This window comes from Ambystoma mexicanum, chromosome 6q (genome assembly GCF_040938575.1).
Source record: "Ambystoma mexicanum isolate Mex_15411 chromosome 6q, UKY_AmexF1_1, whole genome shotgun sequence".
Lineage (NCBI taxonomy): Eukaryota > Metazoa > Chordata > Amphibia > Caudata > Ambystomatidae > Ambystoma > Ambystoma mexicanum.
The window spans coordinates 853,721,948-853,748,570 of record NC_090937.1 but is presented as its reverse complement, the minus strand read 5'-3'; the positions used below and the strand labels follow the sequence as shown (position 1 = coordinate 853,748,570).

Here is a 26,623-nt window from a genome sequence, read left to right as displayed (position 1 = left end):
CCAGAGACACCCCTTGAGAGCACGACCTGCAGCACTTGTGGGTTCTCACCCACCACCACACCACGTCCCTCACTGGTGGTTGGTCGGCCCTCGGACCCCTCCTGGGTCTGCACCATCTCCACAACCCAGCAGTATCAGGTGCGTCTTCCCCTGCAAAGACATAAAAACAAAGAAATGGAAACAGGCATTAGCACCATGGCACACAATGAGGGCTGAGAAGCAAGAGAACCAGTACTTGATTGACACATGTCCCACATGACTAAAACCCTCCCATGCATGCACCCTCACTGCGTATGAAGGGGAGGCAAATGGCACACATTGATGACACCAAGATGGAAGATGAACACATTTTCTGCATGCTGCCTGGCAGTGGCATCACACATTGGCCTGTGATTGCCAGGTGAAACACACATGCCATCACACAGATGGCATGTACCATTGCTATTGAGTGAAGATGGAGAGGAGGGCAGCACCTATTCATTCAGTCCAGTTCCCACATGTAATAGCTTTTCTAATTGAAACAGGTCAGATTTTTCACCTGGAGCTGCCAGTCCAAAATGGTCCAATTGCACAGGGACATGTGTGAACAAATGATATCCAGGTAACAAAGTCACTCCACTTTACCATAGCCATGTCAGACATGTGACTAGAGGACTGCGAAATGCCTAGTAAAAGTGGTGGAATGCAAACAATCTGACTGAATGAACAGTGAAAAATAAGCAACAATGTTGTGGCAAGGTGACACTTCAAGGGCAACTGGCGTGCAGTGGGCTAGATGTCTACTGTTGGCAGAAGGGATACTGCTATGGCCAAATGCAGCTGCGCAGGATGTATTGCATGAAGCACATGGCTGACCCATACGACTCAGGCGCACACACTCTCACCTGGCACACAAACAGAATCCCTCACACACACACCATGCACATGGATGACACACACATGCATGTGCACTCACCGGACAATGCCTCGTAATCAGGCAGATCTCCCACACCTTGGATCTGTTCCTCCGTGACGTAGGTCCCAGCGACTGACTCATGTGGAGTGAGTTCCATGTCTACTACTGGAGACCCACCTCCAGTCACTAGAGTTGCGGCATGACTTGAGGCCAGCTTACTCTTTGCCCTGCGCTTTAGGTTATTCCAGCGCTTATAGCAATCATTGGCTGTGCGCCTCACGATTCCAAGGGCACTTACGATGTCCGCAACGGTCTGCCAGTGTGCCTGGCGTTGTGCAGGTGTGGTCTTGGATCCTGCAACAATGACCATCTCGTTATCATGTGCGGACACATACTCGACAAGTGCATTCAGTTCGTCATCCGTGAAGCTGGGCTTCCTCGACGGGCCGGACTGTGTAGCCGTGTCTGGGGCATCAGCCTGTGCCGGACGAGCACTCTTCCTCTTCCGCTTGGAAGGTGGTGGTGATCCTGAGTGTCCTGCGCCGCTCTGGACACTAGGGGCAGGAGCCCTGGTGGACTCTGTATCAGGAGTGTGGGATTGCACACTCAGCATGGGAGTTGGCGCAGGCATTGGCTCAAGTGTAATGGTGTCAGGGGGAATGTCAGCAGGATGGACTAGCACCGACACTGTCCTGGCTGGGTGTGTGAGAGCTGGGGTGGATGGAGCCGCAGCTGCCCCTGCAGCCTCTCCGCCCTGCCTACTTGGGGCAGCAGATGACCTTGCTACCCCAGATGCACGTGGCATGATGACATCAACGTGCACCAGCACACGTGTCATAGGCCTGCTGACCTGGAAGTCAGCCATGGAGTCAGCCAGGTCTGGTGCCACAATGGGCTGGTCCAACAAGGGCTGAGCATGGATGGTGTCAGCCACATCAGCCTCAACGGGAGGGGGGGGGAGATTATGGGTGCCCTTGACTGGTCCTCCACACATGGGGGGACAGGCTCACCCTGCAAGTAACAACCACGTCCCCTACCGGATCCACCACGGCCACCACTTGTGGCTCTTCCACCTTTGCCTCCCAGCCATGGCACTGATGTTAATGTGCGTATGGGAGTGGCTGTAAACTATTGTCCTGGGCAATTGGGGGTCAAAGGGGTTGGGTACCAGATGGTAATTGTACCCTAGTGCTCTAGCAAGGCTGAATGTAACCCCTGGGGAAAGATGACGGGTCACGCTACGCACAGATGACGTGCACGCAACCCCTCCTAGACCACGTGTGCAGAAAGAAAAACCTGCACTACGCTGTGGCACCCAGTAACACAAGAATGAACGTATGCATGTCACACGCAGCCTAGAATGACCTCTGAAGGGGTAGGCTACACACGGGGCAAGCACAGATGTTAGATACGTGCGTGACTCACCGTCTGCCAGGTAAAAGAGCGTGAAAAAGGAGCGCGTTTGGTTGGCAACACCCCCGCCAAAAGAAGATTTGTACGCTGTCTGAGGAGACAAGACAACAGTAGAAGGGAACACTGTTTGAGGGAACAGGCCCAGGTAAACCAGTAAAAGAGAAAAAAGAGAAAAAGCTGTCGGAGGTAACAGGGAATACGAACTTGAAACGCTGTGAAGTAAATCGCGTGTGAAACGACAAGAAGTACAGAATTCACCCACTCGCTCTCCACGAAAAGCACGTACAAGGAAATGGTGTTCTACACGTACCATTTATACAGGCCCACACGTCCAGCGTCACTTACGCGGCGTGTACGCGCTAGGGCCATTTCCACCAATTACACGCTTTGTCACTGCCGCGTGTACGTGCTAGGCCCATTCCCACCAATTACACGCTTTGACACTCGGACGTGTCTTTCATTTTTTTAACACGCAACATTTTCAAACGTGTGCCCAATTCTACGTGCACGTGACTTCATAGACGCTCATACGCTGGCGACGCCTTTACGCGCTAAGGGCCTTTGGTCCAATGACATCGCATATGCATGCTGCCGTGCATACGCGCATGGCCCTTTCCTTGTATTACACGCGGACGTGCATTTTTTCACGCGCGCTGAAATGCGCATGCACGTCTGTACGCGTCACGTCACAGGGGCGCTTGCACTTGAGGGGCCTTCTGTCCAATGAAAATGCGTATGCGTGCAGACGCGCTTACGCGCTAAGGGCCTTTCCTCGAATTACACGCTGACGTGCAGATTTTTCACGTGCCAAATCACTCCGTATCAAGCTGGCCACGCGTATGCACACGGAAGACCACGCTCCTGCCCAGAAGGCCGAACTACTGCCCCCCAGAGCCCCTAGCACGCTTCCACCTGTCATCTGCTGCTGCCTGACTGCCTGCTGCCCACGTGCACTGCCATTTGCTGCCTACACATCAGCCAGTGGTGCTGCAGCTGTGACCCCCCCTGCTGGAACCGAAGACTCCCGACTGGGATTCCATCGCTCCACAGCCCAGCCCCAGGACCCAGTTGCCCACCCACTCCTGCCTCTGGGGTTGTCATGTCGGGGCAAACACCATCTGTGACCACTGACAACCCCCGGCCAGAGAGGCAGAGGGGCACCAGCTTCAGTGCCACCGAAGTTGGTGTCCTGGTGGAGCAAGTCCTGGGACAGTATGATGCCCTCTTCGAAAGTTCCCGCGCCGACAAGGAAGGACGGACTCGGATCTGGACTGACATTGTGACTGCCATCAACGCGGAGGGGGTGGCAGTCCGCGACTTACAACATGTCAGGAAGCGCTGGGAGGACTTCAGGTCCAGGACCCTGAACAAGGCCCGGCGCCTCTTGAAGGCAGCGGATGCCAAGGGGCGCCGGGGCCACTTGTCGGAAGAACAGATGAGGGTCCTGGAACGCATATCCCCAGCGCTCCACGTCCAGGTCCTAGAGAAGCAGACCCGTCTGGAGTCGAGCGGTGAGTGTACATGCATCCTGATTGTGAGCAGTGCGTGTGGTGATTATTCGGTAGTGTGCAGGTTGCACATCTGTTTGTATGGGGTCGAGTATGGCTGGGGGTGTACAGGGCCGTGGGGCTGACACATGCGAGGGCTGTAATGTGTGAGACATGGATGGTGCTTGTGTGTGTAGGCTTGCATGCCAAATGCAGTTGTGTGGGCACACATGTTTGGATGAATGTGTATGTAAGTAGACATATCCGTGATGTCACGCATGTATGTTGTTTTCGGCTGCATGTATCAGCACTGTGTACATGTGCATGTGTGTGTATTTGACAAGGGTGCAACTGTGATGCAACATGGATGCATGTGACAGCGGTATGTGGAAGCCTGATTGGCAGATGTGACATGGATGCCCGTCTGAACAGTGCGACACTTGGCAGAGGTGTACACATGCATGCAAGTGTGGTGGTGTGTGTACATGTGTGGTGCACTTCCTGTGTTGCATGCGATGTTGGGCTCACCTTTGGCTGATCATGCTGTTGTATGTGTATGGATGGTGGTGGCAGTTGCGATATGGCTGTGGTATGGCTCGTGTGCGAGTTGTAATGACATGTGTGTTGGGGATTGTGATGACATGTCTGAGGTTTGCCAATGCCACTCATGTGCAACTGTCATGTGTGTATGTGTCCATTGTACAGTGCCCTGATGCCTGTGTTTTGTTTCTCCCTGTCTGCAGCGTCAACTGATGAAGAGGGCGGAGAAGGTGCTGTGGAGCACAGCGGCGGGGATCCCACCGCCAGCCGGAGACGCAAGGCCCGGCTCCCCTCCCGTGTTGTCATCTCATCGGGGAGTGAGGAGTCCGGTGCCGCATCCCAGGCCGCAGCTGCCGGGGGGAGGTCCAAGAGGCGGAGGTTGGAGTTGGACTCCTCGGCAGCAGAAGGGGCAGATGGGACCCCACAGGGCCCAACAGGGGAAGATGGCACGGTGTCATCCAGGTTGGTGGGGGCGTTTTGGTGGAGGAGGAGGCCGTGCAAGCACCAGAGACGGGGTCTGGAGGTGGGGATCCCACTGGTGCTAGTGGTGCAGTGCAGGACCAGGGACAGGAGGCAGCACAGGCTGCCGCGGAGGTGCCTGTGTGCAATCCTGTCCCCGATCCTGTCCCTGCATCATCTTGCACCAGCAGGGATGCCTACGTCCAGACGCGTTTTCAGGCAGGGGATGAGCTGACGTCAACTGGCCTTCCTCTGCCTGCGGACGTGGCTATCCAGGTCCGGGTTGAGCCTGTCCTGGCTGGTGTGGCGTTGCGTCAACGGGCCATGCGAGGTGACCTGCAGTCTTTTCATGGAGAGACTGCACGTCATCTCGAATGGCTCGTTGACCACGTCAGCCTGCTGGGACAGGTCACCCAGGCCGGATTCCTCCGTCTGATGGGGCTTGCTCCGACCCCCTCCTCAACTGGACCCCCTACGCACCAGTCGTCCTCTGTGCCATCTTCCCACCCTTCAGACACCTGGGTACCCTGTGGAGCTGCCTCTGACGGTGCGGCCAGGCTGGTGGAGGAGGCATCCCTGCCACAGTCGGGAGTCGGACGTCCAGCATGGGTGGCCACATCTACGACTGCACCCCATCCGGCGGCGGATGTGCAGGCAGCAGGAGGCAGTGCACGGGCAGAGGCAGAGCAGCAGCAGCAACATGGTGGGAGCCATGAAGGCTCGGGGCCTTCGACATCGGAGGGGCAGGCATCGGCCGGAGGGCAGGAGGACCCAGGACAGAGAGTGTCTTCCGTGTGGCAGCGGTTGGGCCACGCCATAGATGCGGAGCGGCGGCGGGCAGAAGAGGCGTGGCTCACAATGGTCAGGGCGGAGAACTCCATGCGGAGGGCCCTGAGGCGGGCCGAGTGCCTCGAGGCAATCCGCAGGGGGTTGGAGGAGGACACGGCGTCGTCCCTGCAGACCCTCGGGGCCATGGAACAGGACCGCCTCTGGGACATCGAACAGGAGTTCGATGATGCCGTGGCCCGGAACACCACAGAGTGAGCCGCTGGACTTGCCCGCCGCCTTTGTATATAGTTCTTTAGTTTTAGGTTTCCTTTGTTTGTTCTTATGATTTGGAGTCGACGGACACTGCTCCACTTTTTGTATATAGTTGCATTTTAGTTAGGGTTTTTTGTAGGTTTCCTTTGTTCAGTTGGGCTCATGGACCCTTGGAAGTATTGTACATAGTTCTTCATTGGATTGATTTTATTTTTCATTTGACTTTGGACAGCATTTTTTTGGATTCGGATTTGGTGTTTTTATTTTTTTAATCGGACATGCAGCTTATCTTTTTTTCATTGCCATTGTAGTTTGTTTCACTTCTTTTGCATTTTTATTTTTTTTAATACAATTTTGTTTTCATACTTCACTGTGTGGTATCATCTCATTGGTTTCATGCATGTCATGTTGGGTGTTTTCCCATTCAATTGCAACCATTGTGTGTGACGGACATGGGTTCATTAGCTTTATGAACATTGGGGGTGTAACATGTAATTTCCATTTCCATGTGGGTGAATGGGTTACTTGGTAGGGCTTTTTGGCTGTGGAAGCTGACCATAACGCACATGATTGGGGATTGTGAGGACCTGGTGGAGGCTGCCCCTGCTCTGCTGGGGGGTGGGGGTGGTGGGAGACATGAGTGGGGCCTGGTGGAGGCTGCCCCTGGTGGCTGGGTGGTGGAGGTGGTGGGAGACATGAGTGTGGGCCTGGTGGAGGCTGCCCCTGGTGGCTGGGTGGTGGGGGTGGTGGGAGACATGAGTGGGGGCCTGGTGGAGGGTGCCCCTGCACTGCTGGGGGGGTGGGGATGGTGGGAGACATGAGTGGGGGCCTGGTGGAGGCTGCCCCTGCACTGCTGGGGGGTGGGGGTGGTGGGAGACATGAGTGGGGGCCTGGTGGAGGCTGCCCCTGGTGGCTGGGGGGTGGGAGACATGAGTGGGGGCCTGGTGGAGGCTGCCCCTGGTGGCTGGGTGGTGGGGTGGTGGGAGACATGAGTGTGGGCCTGGTGGAGGCTGCCCCTGCACTGCTGGGGGGGTAGGGGGTGGGAGACATGAGTGGGGGCCTAGTGGAGGGTGCCCCTGCACTGCTGGGGGGTGGGGGTGGTGGGAGACATGAGTGGGGGCCTGGTGGAGGCTGCCCCTGCTCTGCTGGGGGGTGGGGGTGGTGGGAGACATGAGTGGGGGCCTGGTGGAGGCTGCTGCTGGTGGCTGGGTGGTGGGGGTGGTGGGAGACATGAGTGTGGGCCTGGTGGAGGCTGCCCCTGGTGGCTGGGTGGTGGAGGTGGTGGGAGACATGAGTGTGGGCCTGGTGGAGGCTGCCCTTGGTGGCTGGGTGGTGGGGGTGGTGGGAGACATGAGTGGGGGCCTGGTGGAGGCTGCCCCTGCACTGCCGGGGGGTGGGGGTGGTGGGAGACATGAGTAGGGGCCTGGTGGAGGCTGCCCCTGGTGGCTGGGGGGTGGGGGTGGTGGGAGACATGAGTGGGGGCCTGGTGGAGGCTGCCCCTGGTGGCTGGGTGGTGGGGGTGGTGGGAGACATGAGTGTGGGCCTGGTGGAGGCTGCCTCTGCACTGCTGGGGGGGTAGGGGTGGTGGGAGACATGAGTGGGGGCCTGGTGGAGGGTGCCCCCGCACTGCTGGGGGGTGGGGGTGGTGGGAGACATGAGTGGGGGCCTGGTGGAGGCTGCCCCTGGTGGCTGGGTGGTGGGGGTGGTGGGAGACATGAGTGTGGGCCTGGTGGAGGCTGCCCCTGCACTGCTGAGGGGTGGGGGGGGTGGGAGACATGAGTGGGGGCCTGGTGGAGGGTGCCCCTACACTGCTGGGGGGTGGGGGTGGTGGGAGACATGTGTGGGGGCCTGGTGGAGGGTGCCTCTGCACTGCTGGGGGGTGGGGGGAGACATGAGTGGGGGCCTGGTGGAGGGTGCCCCTGCACTGCTAGGGGCTGGGGGTGGTGGGTGACATGAGTGGGGGCCTGGTGGAGGCTGCCCCTGGGGGTGGTGGGAGACATGAGTGGGGGCCTGGTGGAGGCTGCCCCTGGTGGCTGGGGGGTGGGGGTGGTGGGAGACATGAGTGGGGGCCTGGTGGAGGGTGCCCCTGCAGTGCTGGGGTTGGGGGTGGTGGGAGACATGAGTGGGGGCCTGGTGGAGGGTGCCCCTGCACTGCTTGGGGGTGGGGGTGGTGGGAGACCTGAGTGGGGGCCTGGTGGAGGGTGCCCCTGCACTGCTGGGGGGTGGGGGTGGTGGGAGACATGAGTGGGGGCCTGGTGGAGGGTGCCCCTGCACTGCTGGGGGGTGGGGGTGGTGGGAGACATGGGTGGGGGCCTGGTGGAGGCTGCCCCTGGTGGCTGGGGGGTGGGGGTGATGGGAGACATGAGTGGGGGCCTGGTGGAGGCTGCCCCTGGTGGCGGGGTGGTGGGAGACATGGGTGGGGGCCTGGTGGAGGCTGCCCATGGTGGCTGGGGGGTGGGGGTGGTGGGAGACATGAGTGGGGGCCTGGTGGAGGCTGCCCCTGCACTGCTGGGGGGTGGGGGTGGTGGGAGACATGCATTGTTGATCAGTAGTGCAAGGTGACATGTGGGTTGGCTGGGGGGCATGCCCATGGTGGATGGGCTGCCTGCGGGACATGAGCAGGGGTGCAGGGTAGTCCCCCGTGGTGTGGGCTGCCTGCAGGGGCCGTGGAGGTTGTGGAGCGTACACCTAGGAGGACCCACACGGCCAATTCACGTGTAGTACTCCCCAGAACCCCTGAAATACACGTACCCTGCTGAAATCGCGTGTGGAACTTCCCGCGCACCCCTGAAATACACGTACCCTGCTGAAATCGCGTGTGGAACTTCCCGCGCACCCATGGAATACACGTACCCTGCTCGCACTGGGCCAATCGCGTGTGGAACTTCCCGCGCACCCCTGAAATACACGTACCCTGCTGAAATCGCGTGTGGAACTTCCCGCGCACCCCTGGAATACACATACCCTGCTGAAATCGCGTGTGGAACTTCCCGCGCACCCATGGAATACACGTACCCTGCTCGCACTGGGCCAATCGGGTGTGGAACTTCCCGCGCACCCCTGAAATACACGTACCCTGCTGGAATCGCGTGTGGAACTTCCCGCGCACCCCTGGAATACACGTACCCTGCTGAAATCGCGTGTGGTACTTCCCGCGCACCCATGGAATACACGTACCCTGCTCGCACTGGGCCAATCGCGTGTGGAACTTCCCGCGCACCCCTGAAATACACATACCCTGCTGTAATCGCGTGTGGAACTTCCCGCGCACCCCTTTAATACACGTACCTTGCTGAAATCGCGTGTGGAACTTCCCGCACACCCCTGAAATACACGTAGCCTGCTGAAATCGCCTGTGGAACTTCCCACGCACCCCTGGAATACACGTACCTTGCTGAAATCGCGTGTGGACCTTCCCGCGCACCCATGGAATACACGTACCCTGCTTGCACGGGGCCAAACGCGTGTGGAACTTCCCGCGCACCCCTGAAATACACGTTCCCCGCTTGGCGTTTGCTGTTTGCCAGCCCGGTGAACTGGTCCAGGGTTAGCGCAGCCCTTTGCGATGATTTAGCGATTTTGATGGCTTTTCCTTGTGCGAGGGCGGTTTTGGGGGCGTTACTGGTGCTGCTGCAGGGTCGCTGCGATTCTCTGCGCCACGGCTGGTTTGGGAGCCTAAAATCCATGAATACGCTGTGCGTGGAAATCGGTTTTGGCGCACGTGCCTGGCGCAGACAATCGCACGCGGACACTCTGCGCCAGCCGCTTGCGACACTTTTCTGCGAAATTCTATGAATTACCCTCTTAGTCTGCAGATTTCTTAACTCATCAGAGGAAATGATACATTTTGTGTATTTTTGCCGTGGGCCATCAAGCCTCTTGAATCATTCTTGTCCCTCTGTTCCATTTGTTTAGCAGCACTCATGATGAAGGCCAAAAGTGAATATCATGCCGGGAAACCAGCTGGGGAGGATGAGAAATGCCTTGGGATAGTAGTGATATTCGAATAGGGGTGGAGCAGCAATGAGAGAGCGCACCGGTTTACATGTGATGCTGGGTATCCAGTGATTTTAACTAAAACATTTCAGAGAATGCTTTTATAATGAAACTATTATAATGAAAAAAGATCGATTTTATAAGATGTATATATATTTGGGGTGTTGCATAGATAAACAGGGCTTGGCGGGTGGGGGGGACACCCCCAAATAACAAAATCTGATATTTTTTGTTATCATTTTTTGTTATGAAATACCTCTCTGAAAATTATTTCGGTAAAATCACATAGAACCATGAGGGTTTCTATGTGATGTTACAGAAATCGTTTTCAGAGAGTTTTCGGGCATTTTAAAATGAAACAATTATAAGGAAAAAACTTCAAATATCTTTATTTTTATTTGGGGATTCCCACTCTGGGGTTTCCCCCACCATAAGCTCTGCTTGCCCCTATGCTTTTTACCCCGCCCCAAACCCCTCTCCACTGGGCTTATCCCACACCCCATATATATTACAAAATAAAATGTATATGTTTCCGTTATAATTGTTTCGTTATAAAATCAATCTCTGCCATTTTTGCGTTGAAATCACTAGATACCCGATAATGTTTTTTTACTGCTGTTTACACATTTGTAATTGATGTCTCTTATAATTTCTTTCATACTTTATTTATTTCCCCCTCACTTAATGGTAAAGTTATATCCTCCACTTCTCGTTGCATTCTCTTTTTTGCATCGTCTGCCATTACCCGATATACCTGTGGATTAGTACTGTTATATAGGAGTGCTCTGTGGACCAGGTGGGAGTGGTCAGTAACACATTTGGTTTGTACCTCTTTGCAAATGGTGCTGGGCCCTTGCAATTGGAAAGCACCCATGTGGGCCCACAGTAGTCAGCTATCATGAAGAGTGTTTTTGTTACTGATTACGTGATATCTTCACATTGTGCATGCCGTCTCAGTATTTTGCAGAGTAAATTAAGCTTTTGCTTGGGTTCAAGTCGTTTGGTTGTATATTTTCGCTTTACTATTGCCCTTTCTCCCCATTTTCTTAATACGTTGTTTATCTTTTCTTGTCCTAGTCAAAATTGGCAAATTTAACAGAGCAATGCCTAGACCAGATATCATTGAAGAAGAAAAGCTGCAGACTTACCCACATCACGTTAATGCTGAAATTGGATTCAGGTAATACTGCATGTGTGTCATTAGAATCCATATTTGTTATGCAAATGTAATGTGACAACATATGTGTTTGTGAAATCAAATGGCTTTAAAATACAACTCAGCAATTAAATTATGTACTGGCTTCTTAATGTAGATCTTGGTTATGGTAAGCATAGCCTTTTAGACGTGCATTAAAGAAGGCCAATGTACCTTTTTTTTAAAATTAAAAATGTCCTTGCACAAAGTCTCTCAATGTAGCAGGATTTCTCTTAGCCCTGTGTTGAGGGTATATGGGCACACACTAATCCAGGCAAATATGATCTCATGCAAGCGTTTCCTTGCACGCCTAGTAGTAGCTTAGTTTAGCAGTCATTGTCAAGTCATAGAAGGGGGAGGTGGGCTGACGAATACTGTCTAACTAAATATTACCTAGAATAAGGAAATGTCTACTCAGAGATGTGATTAAACATATACTCTATTTACAATGTGCAAGAAACGGAATAAAGTAAATATATAAACAATATAGGGTGAATAAGAAAAGTCTGGTAGTGTTTTTCACACGTAGATAAAACAACTGGCTATAACAGTCTGGTGGGGGTCTAGATGCTCTTCACAGCTGTAACTGAATAAGTGACACAAAAGTTCTCTAGTCCAGTGAGGCCACAGTTAACAAATCTATAAAAAGTGGTAGATGCATTTTTAAACCCAAATGGGATGAACGTATGATTGTGCAAGCCTACAGGATTACAAAATGGCATCTTTTCCTTGGCACGTTTGGTTAAGGAATTTTGCCAATTAACCTGAGTTCAAACTGAATGTGGTATAAAACGAAGTTTCCCCCAACCTTTCTACAAGCTTGTCACCTTTCGATAATGTGTGTGTCTTTTATTGTGAAAACGTTGAGCCACTGTAAGCCACACAGAGTAGATGCTCTTGGACTGAGGAATGCCCAACCCTATCCCCAATATCTTATTGACCTAGGCATAGCTTTATTCCTGATCCTTGTTTGACATCTGTTAAAGTTACTCTTCACAGATGCACGGTCTGCAGTGTCAGTGTTATGCTCTCACAATGGCGTAAGGCGCTGGGGTCAGGAAGTCGGGTCAGGAAACTGTTTCAGCAATGCTTTGCATACCTCATCTTGCCTGGATGTCTTTCACACCCTCCACAGAGCCATGTGAGGGCCACCTTTCTTCATCCTTCACTTCAGATACCAATAGCTAGGCAAACATTTTATCCACCCCTCACCCATGCCTCCCCGCCCAAGGTAAGGTTTGATCATGCTAATATGGAGCACACACTGCTCCTCCAAACATCAACCAAGTAGGTGACTTTTGCTATCTTTTTAAGGACCCATCCCCTTGACCTTTGGAACCTGTGGCTTAGTCTACATCGCAAGGGGCCTCCTCATATACAATCTCTGTCATATTTTGGTTGTACGATACTTTGCCCACGGCTTCACCTGCGATCAGACTGTCCTTTTCCATTAGCTAGCTAGTTAGAGTCCCAACTGTGAGTAACCTGAAGGTACTCTCACATCTATTCCCCAGGGATCTTCTGTTCAGGGAGCCACGGAAGGGCCATCGCTTTTGGATTCCGATCCTGGGGGTGAACTAGCGAGGGAGGATCACATGGGCAGAGAGTCCTTGGGGATTGGGGAAAGAGTGCCAGAGAGCGAGACATGGTATCCCCCTTTTCCTAACAGTGATTTACCTTATCCTCCCTCAGCCTTTGTAGGGTATTGCTACTCAGATCCTACTTTCCCCCTGAAATGAGACCAAGTACTGGGAAGAAGAAACTAACCCCAAGAATCATAAAGATAACCAATAGGAAACACCGCTATAGTACTGAGACAAAGAAGAGGGAGCCTGAAGGCTATGGAACTGAAGGCCAGGCATGCTGTGGTCTCGCAATAGAACCTGGGATGTTACACCTGCAGCCTGTTAAAGACTCACAGGTTTATAAAAGGTGGTGTCCCCAAACGGCAGGAGAGAGAAGCTTGTGCAAGGGAAGAGCGAGAAGCCTGTGGAGTGAGAGGGAAGTAGGAAGGACAGCACAGCCCGCGAGAAACCAGAGGTTATTGGAATGCTGAGACGCTGGGGAAAAGCACAGTATAGTAGAGTGTTGCAGCGTGGCGAGGGAGCAGTGTCTCGAAGGAGCCAGGGAGAGCGAGACAAGAGAGCTGTGGAAGCAGGCGGTACCTATCCTGTGGCCAAGAGATGCTGCTTCCCTGACTGGAAGTAGCAGTCTAATGGTGTCTACGGGGCAGGCAGTGAGATCCTGATTATGCAAACCAAGAAGTTGGGAAAGAATTGCTACATGACCAGTGAGTGCCACTGAATGAAAGAAACCTGGTGCGCGTCTGACAAATATTGAGGCTGCATTATATCGGAGTGGTCGTGTCCAGGAAGCATGTTCTCGAAAGCCTCCGATGAGAACCGACTGGTGAAATAGATGAATGCAAGGCCAAAAAAGGGCTAATGACTAACAATGTTTTAGAGGGGTCACGTTTGGGGAAGGTTAGGTGTTCAGAAGAAGCTGAAAGCGACGCAAGCTAGTGAAATTATGAGAGAGCTTTTCGGCAAGTGAGCAGTCGAGGGGTGCAGCGAAGTGTGAGCAAAATGCTGAATTGAAGGTTTAAGCTGCATATGAACCGTCCAAGTGTGAATAACCCAACAGTCCTAAATTAAGGTGAAAAAGTGTTGGGGAAAGTGCAACTGGTTGCGCGACCTTTACTGGGTGGACTATGCGTCCTGTCAACTGCACCTAGACCAGGGAAGCCCCAACCAATAAAAGGAACTGTACAGGCAACCGCGAAACCAGAAAGGGTGAAATATTGTTTTTGAATCTGTGCAACAACCGTGCGGAAAAAGAAACCTACGCTCCTACTGAACACTGTGATTTTATTGATGAAACAGACTACAAGCTTGGGGAAGAAAGAACTACGCTTCTTGGGAACATTATCTTTTGGAACTTGTTTGTTGTGTACCAGCACCTGGGTCTTGAGGGAAGAGCCCTGAGCCTTTTTGGAACATTGTGTTGTGAACAGTGCTTGAAGCTTGGGGACGGAAATCCTGAGCTCTTTTGTAACTTTGTTTTGGTAAACAAGTACCTGCAGCTTGGGGAAGAAACCCTGAGTTCTTTTTGAGAACATTGTCTTTGAAGCTGTATCCTGAAGTTGGGGAAGGGAGCAAGAGATTGCTCCAGACTTTAATGTGGACACTATTTTGAGTTAGAATATCCCTGCACTCCATTTCGGTATGAGTTGTGAGGGCAAGCACAGGTTTTGACAGACAGATTCTTGTTTTGGACTTCTGGACATAGACGTTCCTTAGTTTCGTTAGGTAAGGCAATTCCCACTTTCGTTATAGGGCAAGTTAGGCATTATACACCCATCCTGACATTTTAATGAAGGTTTTCAAAACTGTTACATTTGTTGTCTGTGTCATTTTTTGATACCATGCCTGTCTCACATATGGTGTCAGGAATCGGATTCAGCTCAACCGAAACTGGTTGGGGGACCCTGAAATGTGAAAAACGAAGTGACAGAGCATCGGACCCAACAGTAGCCACAAAACGCTCCTTTGAATTCAACATCTGTTGTATTAGACAATAAACCATTCCTTCGGGGTAAAGGAGGCTGATATCCACAGAACTAGTTTCCACCCCCTGGGACTTCTATCCAATTAACATCCAGGTTGGGGTTGACATGTCGATTCGGGTTTGATGTCTTGACAGGGATAATAGACCCACATTTCAGAGGTGAGATTAAAGTCATAATACAAAATCATGGGAACAAGACCTTCTGTGTTTACCAGGGACATAAGGGCGTCCAAGGGGTGATTGAGAAGGCAATGCTTCCCAGAAAAGCGGAGAAGAAAGATGTTGAAGGAGAGGAAGAGGAGGACACTGTCACTGACCTCCCCCTCTCTGAGACTGAAAGAGATTCAACTGTGCCTTCAGATCTAGCAGTGGCCCAAAGAAAAGATTCCCCTTAATCAAAATCTTTTGACAAGTGATTTCAGAAAAAGGAAGTGAAAGAAGAGAGCTGTTTTTTCTGGTGAAAAGAGAATTTCTTTATAGAGGAAAAACCCTCTGAAGAGATAAAGGGTCTCACCACGAGTTAGGCGGTATCCCGGCAGTAATACGGCCCAACTGTAATTGCATTTAGCACCCAACTCTTGATCGGGCCAGCCCTTAAATGCGGCAGTAATGTCATTATTGACGCATTTAAGGGCTACTACCCCCTAACTCGTGATGAGGCCCAAAGTGAAGCTACCGTTGGTAATTCCAGAAAGTCATAAAATAATGCTCTTGGAAAGTTCAGTCCCATCTAACAAAAGATAATACTTACCATAGGAAACATGAACATTATTTGAGAGAAAAGTTCTTTTGGTTTAGAATGGTAACCAATATTATAACCCTAATACAGACCTGTATGACCTGTCAGAGAACTGATACATCTGTCCTACCTGTAGGTTCTTATAATGAAAAGATGAACATAAATCCAAATTCTTTCAAGGGAACTTCTTCACCAACCCTGAATGAAGAAGAAAAGAGTTACCTTTTCAATCAGAAAACTCAACGGGTAGAGTTACTCTTTAAATACTCAGGCCATACTTCCCATCAGAAAATCTGTAGAAGGAAATGATTATTATCTTTCTTGTCCTTTTGAATGTCAAATATCAGGGAAAGACAAGATAATAATCTCTTTGGGTTTACAAATTGATTTTCCCCATGGTTTACACATATTACCAATAAAGGAAACCGGATTAAAACTACAGCCTATACGCTCATTGGAGGATCTCTTAAAATGTGTCCTTTTGAATTTTTCTGATGACCACATTGAGATAACAAGGGGCCAGCTACTAGGAATTCCAAGCTGTGAATTATTGGGGGAACCCTTTTCCTATTCAAACTCAGAAAATTAGTGTTTTAAACCCATCTCAGTAAAGGAAAGGAATACAGATCTAGGTCTTAAACCTTGTAAAATAGAATCACAAGATTTCGACAGGGGTAGAATATTATTAAATGCAGCTGGTGCCTCAGCAGATCGAGAGCTATCCAAAGTTGAAGAAGAAGAGAAGGGAAGTATAATTTGACCAAAATAGTTTGAGGAGCTGGACATTAATCTATGAAGCAGGGATTGAAAAAGCTGAATCCCGGAGGGAACCAATAGGAAAGGAAAAATATCTGTACGTGATAAATCCATATCTTGATCCGTATCAGAAATGTTATTCATGCAAGGGGTTTGGTCATTCGGTGAAAAATCGACCTGTGAATATAGGTGAATCTCCTAAATCAATATCATCCGTTCAGCCAATCAACATCCTAAAAAGTCTTATGCTTTTTTGTATAAAAATGGGAATACCACATATAAGATACTTGTGTCTTTAGAGGGAAAAGAAATGTGGGCAGAATTTGTCATGGTCATGAAGCCATGGGCACAGGCATGCAGGGGTCACATGCACAGGAGAATTAAGGCGTCGGGTTCATTAACAAAAGTAAAACAAGATCATCCATTTAACACCAAAAAGCTTTTATTATGGAGATAGCACTTCAGATGCATTAACCTTGAATATTCCATCCACTAAGCAGGATGCATTAACCTTGAACATTCCATCCATTAAGCAGCTCCAAGTGTATTCTTGGGTGTGGCTGCTAATGGATTGCCTTTGCACGTGCTCACTCTCTAGGAGTGGCAGGGTGTGGCTGGTAAGACGGCCCTAATGGGTGTGCCCATGATCTCAGCTATATAAGCTGTCCCGATCCTCAAGACAGATGCTTTGCGTTATTCTGCACTTGCCAGCAGCGTAACGCTCTGTCGCCCAAGGTCAGACTTAACTTTGAAGATCCTGCTTCCTGGACATCCTGCTTCCTGCCAGCATACTTACCAACTGGGGGAAGCTGTTCTTACCTGTACATCTCTTCTGCGAACCAAGTATTCATCTTTACACTTTCCGGAACACCAAAATCTTCATCTTGGCACTGCAGCACGACATGCTCCATCGTCGACAGCAGCGTCTGCAAGGAAATACAGAAGACTAGGTTAGACATCGAAAAACAGTCAGTTTAAGGTTGCGCTTCGCCATACTTTGCGCTTTTCCTTAAACCATCACTTACCTGCTGTAGAACATTGCGGTACCATCCATCTTCCAACCGGCCACGTCTCGTGTCTCTCAGCTGCATTGAGGCTGCATTTCCATCTCAGGGAAGAAAACAGAAGAGGGACATTATTGCGGTCATTATTGCGGGCATAAATAGGAGCAACATATAAAGACATTAAACAGAGCGAACAGCATCACAAGAGCTCAAGAAAGACTGACCAATCATAAGGAGAAGCATAGTCACAGCTGGACTGGACAATCCTTATCAAGGACCAGTGAAGGAACTAGATCCCATTAGACTCGCCCTTGCCAGAAGTAGCAGAACGGAGAGCTTATCTTCCATAATTCACAGGTGAGCTTTATCGGCCGGCGTATGCTCACAGAAACTGTACTTTGGGGTGAAGGGTTTGAGAGGTACAACAATCACAGATTGGTGCACTCACACACTCTTATCTCCACGCAGGAGCAGTATCACCACGTACCACCGCTCACAGCTTTTCTATCGAGGGAGAGGCCTGAAGGGGGTGGTTCAAGTTCAGGGAGGGCTGCAACCATTCCCCAACACCTCCGCAGAGACCAGGTGAGCATAACAGAATTGGACACGGAAGTAAAGAAAGCACCAAAAGAACAGAAGTACTTCCACAGGGGTGGAAAGAAGAACAACAAGAAAAAGTGATTTGTATACATGGCGATTCTCAGGAATACCCATTAAGTAACATTTCTATTTCTATTCTGGGAAGGAAAATAACTTTTACTGTGTTAGTGCGTCCGAACTTGCCAACTCAGTTAATTCTAGAGAGAGATGTTCCTCACTCCGATCCTTGGGTTTTACAAATAGCCCAAATAAATTCTAAAATTCTTGTAGTAGAATCTCATGTCCTTTAGAGATGAGAAAACTCTCTCCTTTTCATCTTCTCCTCCTTCTCCCTCTTTTGCCCTCTTTTGCACACTCTATCTTTCAAACTCTTACCTTCATCTCATCCCCCTCACAATCTCCTTGACTTTCTCTCCCCAGTCTCCTGCTCCAATTGGCCACCTTGCCCAATCCCCACCATGCTCTTGTTATCCAATTGTGGTTATCTTATGCTTCCTTGCTCTCTTCCTAAGTAGGGTCAGACTGGGGAATAAAATTGTCTCGGTTACCAATGAAAAAGTGGCCCACAGCTGCAAATAGCAATTAATTCCTTTTCTGAGAGACTGTTTGAGTAGGACCCAAGCAGGAGGTTTTTGATAAAATTTGATAACATTGTGCATTTTAAGGAATATTTATTCAGTAACACTGGTCAAAACTACTAGCCGCATGGTGAAGTAACTTATCAAACTGCCCCACATGGGCCAGAAAAGTGGCCCACTTTGACCAGAAAAACTGGCCATACTAGCATTTTGTATTTTTGGTTCGAGCATTGTCCTATAGGCCAGTCCGAACCTGCTCCTAAGCATTATTGATGTGTTTACTCCTTGTTACCCATAGTTTCCACTGCTAGAATTTCTGCTTGTTTTATTTGTTTGTAGTTGGCCATTCCCTCCTCCTGGGTCAGGTAATTCTCAAGGAGTTGCAGCTGGGGCCAGTAATGATTGTTACTCTGTGAATGGGCAAGCATATTTTTTCCCTTGCTTAAGGCAGGATTGATTGGTAGCACTGGGCCTCATTGGAAAGGCGGACTGAACCTATAAGAGGTTGGCCAGTCATCTTGGATTTGTCAGGTACATGCTTGCACTCTGGTGCACAGACGTGAACAGAGCTATCAGGCTCACAGTGTCTATGGCTTTTTCCTACTTGCGATCTGCAGTAGGAGTGAACACAGTTTTTCTCTGTTACCATGTGCGTGGAGAGTCCTTGGGGTTTGGGGAGAGGATATCCCCAGGCGAGACATGGGGCCTCATTACGACCGTGGCGGTCCGGAAATAACGGTGGCGGTAAACCCGCCGCCACCGTTGTTTCCGGACCACCTGATCCCGACCCCTGCAGGCGGGAGGTGATGTTCCCGCCAGGTCTGACCTGGCGGGTTTAACACCGCCCGCCTGCAGGCGGACGAGGAAACACCGGCAGCATTACAAGATGCTGCCGGTGTTTCCATGATCCCGATTCCCATTGAGTCCTATAGGACTCAATGGGAATGGGGATTTACACCATTCCACCTCCGTGATTCCCGGAAAACCGGGGTTGTGATGCCCCGGTAATTCCGGGAATCACGGAGGCGGAATGGTAATACGAGTCCCATGCTATTGCCCTTTTCCTTGTGAGAACCAACCTCACCATTCCCTTGCCTTTATAGGCTATTGTAAACCATTTCCCCTCAAATCCCCCCCATTCATACTATTATAGTACTGGGATTAGAAAGAGGCAACTATGAGTAGTGCACACTAAAATGTAATTTCACCACTCTAGTACTGAGAAGAGGAAGAGGCCTACATCTGTTGTAAGGGTCAGGCATGTCCAAGGTATTCCTCTAATTATGGTCACGCAATCAGCCCTGAGGACTCAAACCTGCAACCTGTCAAATGGTGGCAGGTATATAAAAGGTGGCACCGAGAAACACACAGGAGAGACCAGCAGCAGAGAAGCTGGGCCGAGCATTGGTGGCCTGAGGGGAGAATCCTGTGCTGAAGAAGGCGGCTGTGTGGGGTCCTGTTGGGAAGCCAGGATATTGGCAAGTATCCCAAAGGGGCTGTGGAGCTGACGCCCGGGTGAGATGGGAGCCTCATTGGTCGGGTGGCAGTAGCAGGAGCTGCAGGGCACAGAAGAGGTCCGATAGCTGCAAGCTGCCGGCAGCATCTGCGTAAAGCGAGCCAAGCTGCTGGCAACACACAGAGAGAGGAGCGAATTGCGAGTGGGGCTTGCAATCCAAAGGAAATGTGTCTGCAGAGCAGGAAGAAGAGAAAGCAATGGACCATGAGTGACCAGGAGAGAGCACTTGCACCGGGGCACTCCTTGGGGCTGTTAGAGAGCCAAAGTAAAGGCTGCTTGAAAGATGATGTGCAAAAAATAGTAAACCCAAAGCAATGGATTATGACGAATAATACAAATAAGATGAACTGTGAGAAGCAGAGTAAAAGCTCTGAACTATTGAATACCATATTACATGAAAGCTTTTGACTAAAGTACAAAAAAGTAAGTTGGTATGAAACACACGTACAATATATTGCAAGCAAAAAACAAAACCTATGAAATGCAATGAAATGCAAGTTTTGGATATTGCTAAAGAGTGTGAAATCAGTGTGGTGAAAGAAAGAGAGCATGAGAGGACACATTATGGCAAAGTCAAGAGACTGGCAAAGAAGAAAACGCAGTGTAGCAAGGAGAAAGCCAAGTGAATGTGAACCTAATCACAGGTGCAGTAATAATGTGGGCAAAAAAGCCTAGGGTTACCGGTTGCGAGACCTTTAATCCCCCGGTGTAGGTGAATGTCCCTTATCTTCTCTGCCAATGGCTCTATTGCCAGAGCGAACAGCAGAGGTGAGAGAGGATTCCCCTGCCGGGTGCCCCTCCCCAGCGATCTATTTGGTGTAAGCTGACTGTTCACCCTTATCCTGGCTACAGGAAGTGTGTATAGCAGCGACACCATAGCTATATATTGATCCCCCAACCCCATCCGACGCAGTGTAGTAAATTGGAATGGCCATTCCACTGAGTCCAACGCCTTGGTGGCGTCTAGCAAGGCAGTCACTATCGGGTCCTCCTGTTGTACTGCCGAGATCAGCCCAAACCTTCTCCTGATCCCGTTGGAGGTGGAGCACCCTGTTATAAAACCAGACTGATCTGCTCTCACCATTGTTTGCATTAGGGTTGCTAGCCGAGAGGCTAATACCCTGCCCAGAATTGTGTTATCCAAGTTAATGAGAGAGATTGCCCGATAGGAGAAGCAGTAATTTTGGGCCTTACCTGGTGATACATATATAATAAATATGGGGCGAGTTTGGCAGCATAGTGCTTACAAAACTCTGAACCAGTCTAGTCCTGGAGATTTCCTGGATGGGAGTGATTGAATAGCTCCTAGCACCTCCTCCAGTGTCATCTGGCGATTCAGCCATTCTCTCTATCCATCCATAGACCAGTGTAGGGCCACCTGCTCCAAGTAGCCATCAATCTCCTGATGAGAGACTTGGGGCTGGGATGAGTATAACTCGCTATAGAACCAGTGGAATTCCCAAACTACCCGGCATCTGTAAATCTTTCCTCCCCATGTTCGTCCGCTATTGACGGAACTCAACCACTGAGATTATCCAATCTTGCCGCTCTTGCCAGCACCTGGCCTGGTTTCTGTCCTCCCCATATTGCTTTATCGCAGCCTTACATACGAACTTGGCCTCCCAGCAATCTGCCACAGGGGAGCCGCGTTATAAACACAACACCAGCAAATTAGTTTCAGTTCCCCGCTCGCCTCCTCTCTTCCATGCCTCCTAATGTGGGGGCCGCAGAGGGAGAGGGGCGCAGGGGGGGCCGGTGCTGTATTAATAATGCGGCTCCCCCGTGGAAGATTGCTCGAGCCCAGCATCCGCCACGGGGGATCCGCATTATAAATAAACAAAGGGGTGAGTATTCATTGACTTACCTCTCACGGGCAGAACGGACAGCAGCAGGGAACACAGGACACCACAACGCAGCCTGGAAGCGCGATCCAAATGCAGGAAAGCGCACATCCAGGATGCGTTTATTTCCTGTTTCATAGCCGCACCCCTACCACATTACACTGGCTGAGCATGTGCATGGGAGCCAGTGGCTCCCCATTGCACATGCTCAGTTCAGTGCAGCAGAAAAAAAAAAAAGAAAACTCGTTCCTCGTTTTTCAAGGCATCATGTGCCCCCCAATGGGGTCGCGCCCCACAGATTGAAGACCTCTGCTCTACGCTAACTCTTTAAACTCCTGTAGATGTTTCATAATCACTGCTTGTTCCAAATGTGATGGAGTGGCTGTTGCTGATTGTAATGCTTGTATACAATTTTCCTTAGCTGCCAGTTCCCTTCTGATTTGTCGTAGTACCCAAGATTCCCTAGATATGCACTCCCCCCTCATTATGTGCTTAAAGCTCTCCCGTAGAGTCCCCGCCAAGCTCACCGACCCAACATTCATTTTAAAAAACATGTCTATTGCTTCGGTCAGGTTGTTTCAAAACAGTGTATCAGTAAGGCCCTCACTCTTAGCTATCCAAGGCAGTCTTCCCGGCCCTGCTAAATCCGCTGTTGTGATCAACACTGGGGCATGGTCTGATAATGTGCGAGCAAGGATTATTACCTCTGTGATCCTTTCCATTAGCATGTGTGAAACCAGGAAGAAATCCAGCCGTGAGGCTGAGTTATGGGATGAGGAGTGGTGAGTATATTGTTGGGCTCCTTGACTCCTAATCCTTTACACATCCCCAATCTCTCATGTTAGGCACATGCCTTGTATTTTGTTTGTCCCCTTGGGTACCTGGTAATATCCAATTCCCGTGCGGTCACAGAGAGGGTTCATGACCGCATTGAAGTCCCCAGCCTAGACCACCTCCCCGGGCAGGAGTTCCCCCCAGGTGAAGGTCAATGCAGTCTAGTGTCTGTACCTTGTCTTGGTTCAGGCCATAGTAGTTGGCTAGAGTATATAATTTGCCTTGTATAGTACCCTGCACCACAATACCCCTCCCCTCCCGATCTTTAACCATGGTAATCTGGCGAACCCCAACAGAGCTATGTTCTAGAATGCACACCCCTCTTGCGGACAAGGAGTAAGAAGAAAAATATCTATGCCACCCCCAACTTCTCCCAAATTTGGATTCTGTTTACAATGATAAATGATTCTCTTGCAGGAACGCAATTCCCACCTGATAGCGCTGCATATAGAGGCGGACCCTAAGACACTTGGACGGGCAGTTCAGCCTTCTTACGTTCCGAGTGAGGCACTTGAGTGTTGCTTACATAGTGTCCTTTGGGGAGCAGCTCCCATCCGGATCTCGGTAAACATCAAATGGTCTGCTTTTATGACTCCCGCGTGATCTCCCCGATTGAGTGCCCCATAGCTAAACAGTGGCTTGAAATCCGTACCTACCCCTTCCTCTTCCCCCCTTTGCTCCCCCCACTCACAACCCCAATTCAGTATATCTAGCCCCCACCCCTTCCGCCAATCACCCCAACTCATCAGCATCATCCCTTTCCCAATTTGTACATCAAACTGAAGCTTCCGCTTGAGGGGTGGCTCGGTGCCCATCCATCCAACACACCTTGCTGCATCAACACTTGTGACCCGATTGCTCACGGTCAGTTTGCCCACGTTGTCTCAACATCGCTTATCACTTAAGGATCTATTGCTCTGAAAGTGACATCCCCCATTGTTCCCACGTTGTCTGGGGTTCCTCAGCTGCAGTTCAAGAAAGGCGCTGGCCTCCTCTGCGGTTTGGAAGAAAATTGGCCACCCCTCATGTTCTATCTGCAGCTTGGCAGGCAACAGCATGGTATACCGGATGCCTCTCTCCTACATTTGTCTCTTAACTTCCATGTAGGTTCTCCTTGAAGCTTGTACAATGTCCGAAAAATCTGGGAAGAATCTGATTGTGTCTCCCTTATAGGTCACTTCTCCTTTCTCTCTGGCTTTGCTCTGAGCAAGATCTCTGTCCCGATAATTCAGCATGCGCGCTATAATCGAGCGTGGTGGGGCTCCTAGAATCGGTTTCTTTCCGCTCGGTACTCAGTGTGCCCTTTCCACTATGAACACTGCTGAGAAGTCTTCCAATCCCAATGTTTCACGCAGTATTTCCTCCACTATTCCCATATTTTCATATTTCTCTGTTCCACTGATTCAGGTACTCCTACTATTCTCAGGTTATTCCTCCTAGACCTGGACTCCAAATCTTCTTGTGTATCTGCCAGCTGCTTTAGTGCCTGCTTCACAAGTGTCATGTCTCTGGATGTGGATTCGTCCTCCACAGTGGATACTCGCCCCTCCACTTCATCGAGCCTCTACCTGTGTTTGTCGAGGTGGACCTGCATGCGGTCAACCTTGCAGGTAAGGATGTCCATCGTCCCATCCAGGGACTGGATACTGTTCTGCAACAGGTTCAACATTACTTTAATGTCCTGAAACGCCATTGTAGGAGTTTGGGGCACAGGGAGCGGATGCCGCTCTGAGGACCCGTCCATGGGCTTGGTGCTTGTAGTTTGAGATGGTGTGTCAAAATGTTGTTTACCTCCTTTGCACGATTTTGGCATTGCACTATTGCCCTGGACTTGTCCAATATAAATGATGCATGCTCACAGCCGTATTACCTCCTCCCTGGCTGCGTCGTACCACTGCAGATCATCAGATCAACCTCTTAAGTAGTCCCCAGTTGCTTCTGACTGACAGGTTGGTTATTACAATGATTCAAGGTTATGCCCCCTTGGATTAGTCTTTAGCGTTTCACAGTATTACCGCGTTCTTGCACTTCGTAGGTTACTCCATGCTCTGAACTGGGGGGAGGGTTTATGTGGGCACTGTGCGGCTGGGCTGCTCTCAAGAACTTCAGCCATGAGCCTTGCGATGCCTCAATATTGATTTACTCTCTGGGTTAGTCCTCCGCATTCTGTGCTCCTCCACCCGTTTGCATTTACGAGGTACCCAATGTTCTGATCGTAGGAGGTATATATCACACTGCAGGGTGGGTCAACTCGTGGGGGCTGAAGCCTCAGGTCTTGCTCTACCTTGGCGTCACCTGCAGCCTCTCCTGTTACGCTCTACTGGTATACACGGGGACGCCACCCAGCCGTATGGACACTGGTATCCTTCTCTGCGGTTCCGAGATGTGGCCAGTGGGGGAGGTTTTGCCTGTAATACAGGAGGGCTATGTTCAAGACTGGCCAACTGGGGTAATTAGCTTCCCACCACCCCTTATGCCTTCAGCCCCTCTGAGGCCTCTCCTCACCTTATTGTTGATTCAGGTGTGCTCTCCGTCCTGCCTTCTTGGCAGGGGCGCGTTTTCCTTTGTGGGCGGATGCGATTTAGTTACTTCACTGATGCCGGCCCGTTTGAAGTCTTTCAGGTAGGTCTTATTGCTGTTGTATATTGTTGTTATTCCTGCATGCCTTTCTTGGTTTAATAATGTCTTTCTCTTCCAGTGTGGTGCATTGGCTGAATTGAGTCTCACCGGTAAATGATGGCGTGTAATGAGCGCTAAGATACGGTAAGTAGGCGCAGTGATGCCTTGCCTTCGCTAACCTGTTTTCTTTTCTTTTCGCATAGATTGCGGTGTTCACCCAGGGTGTAGAATTCCGTGGCGATGCTGGTCGAGGGGCGACCTGCTAGGTAAGCTTTTCGGCAAAGTTTGTTATGTTGTAATGTCTCTAATACCTTGTTTCTTTCCTTTTTTGCAGATCTGACGGTCCGGGAGATGTGCTGATCCTTGGAAGCTGTTCGCAGGAGCTGTGAGCAGCTAAAGATGAAAATTGCAGGTAAGATGCTGCTGCTAACAATGTTCCTTTTGTCTCCTTACAGGTGCTGTGTCTCCGAGGTTCGCGGGTATAGCTGGACACAGTGAACGTCACGTTGCAGGATTGCAAAGTAATGCGAAGCGTGTTATCCAAGTCGGGTGTGGTTTAAATAGTTTCAAGAAAGTAGTCCAGGTAAAGTAGTTCCTAGGCTACCACACCCAAAACACTATACCGCATAGCTTGGTTCCTAGGAGCCAAGCTATGTGGATGCCTCCATGTTGGTTGACAGCTTTAAAATAAAGTAGTTCCCCAAACACATGTCTTCACTGTGTATGAGCCTGGCGCTATAGGCGCCAGGACTGGCTTCAAGAGGGGCTAGGCATTGGATGCCTAGGTTTATTGGAGACCCGAGCAAAGACCTCTCCTGGTCCATGGGCTTCCCAGGGGGGGGTTTGGATGTGGGTCGTGACAGCACTCGCACCCTCCCCCCCCGAAGGCCCCTCTCATGGTGTTTCTTCTGTCTGGCCCAGGTTTAGTTGGGAAGTTTCGATGATATTTTTTGATCAGACGTGGTGCAAGAATGTTCTCACAGGTTTCCCAGGATCTATCCTGGGGTCCAAATCCCTTCCAATCGTTTAGATAGTATAGCTTGCCCCTAGAATACTTGGAATCCAGGATACCTCTGACTTCGAATTCTGGTTCTCCATCAACAAGTATGGGCTTTGGTGGTGTCCCAATCCGTGTACCGGGCTGCATTGGCTTTAAAAGAGACACATGAAATACCGGATGGATTTGTAGGTTAGGTGGTAAATCTAGTTTGACGGCCACTGGATTGATAATTGCCTTGATGGTATAAGGCCCTAAGTACCTGGGTTGAAAGGTCCAGGTTTCCTTGATGGGTACGAATCTAGCGGCCAACCAAACCTTGTCTCCTATCCGATAGTCGGGGGCTTTCTTCCGGTGTTGATCAGCAAATTGCTTTTGCTTTTCCTTGGCGAGAATAGGATGTTCTTTGGCCTTTTTGAAAGCCTGAGTGATGGTGGTGTGAAGAGTTTTCACTGCTGGCATTTCCAAACTGGCTGTGAGATCCAGTTCAGAAGTATATGGGTGTCTACCATAAAGGGTATAAAAGGGTGTTTGTCCCGTACTTTA

The 26,623-nt window shown here is 50.5% G+C and overlaps 1 protein-coding gene across 1 annotated transcript in view; it reads left to right on the top strand.

The window, feature by feature from the left end:
• The window catches only part of TMEM192 (transmembrane protein 192), a 925,211-nt gene that overhangs the window by 863,608 nt on the left and 34,980 nt on the right, over window positions 1-26,623 (top strand). The window contains exon 5 of the mRNA XM_069631380.1: window positions 10,909-11,011. Coding sequence (XP_069487481.1) covers window positions 10,909-11,011 — 103 coding nt within the window. The remainder of the gene's footprint in view (window positions 1-10,908; window positions 11,012-26,623) is intronic.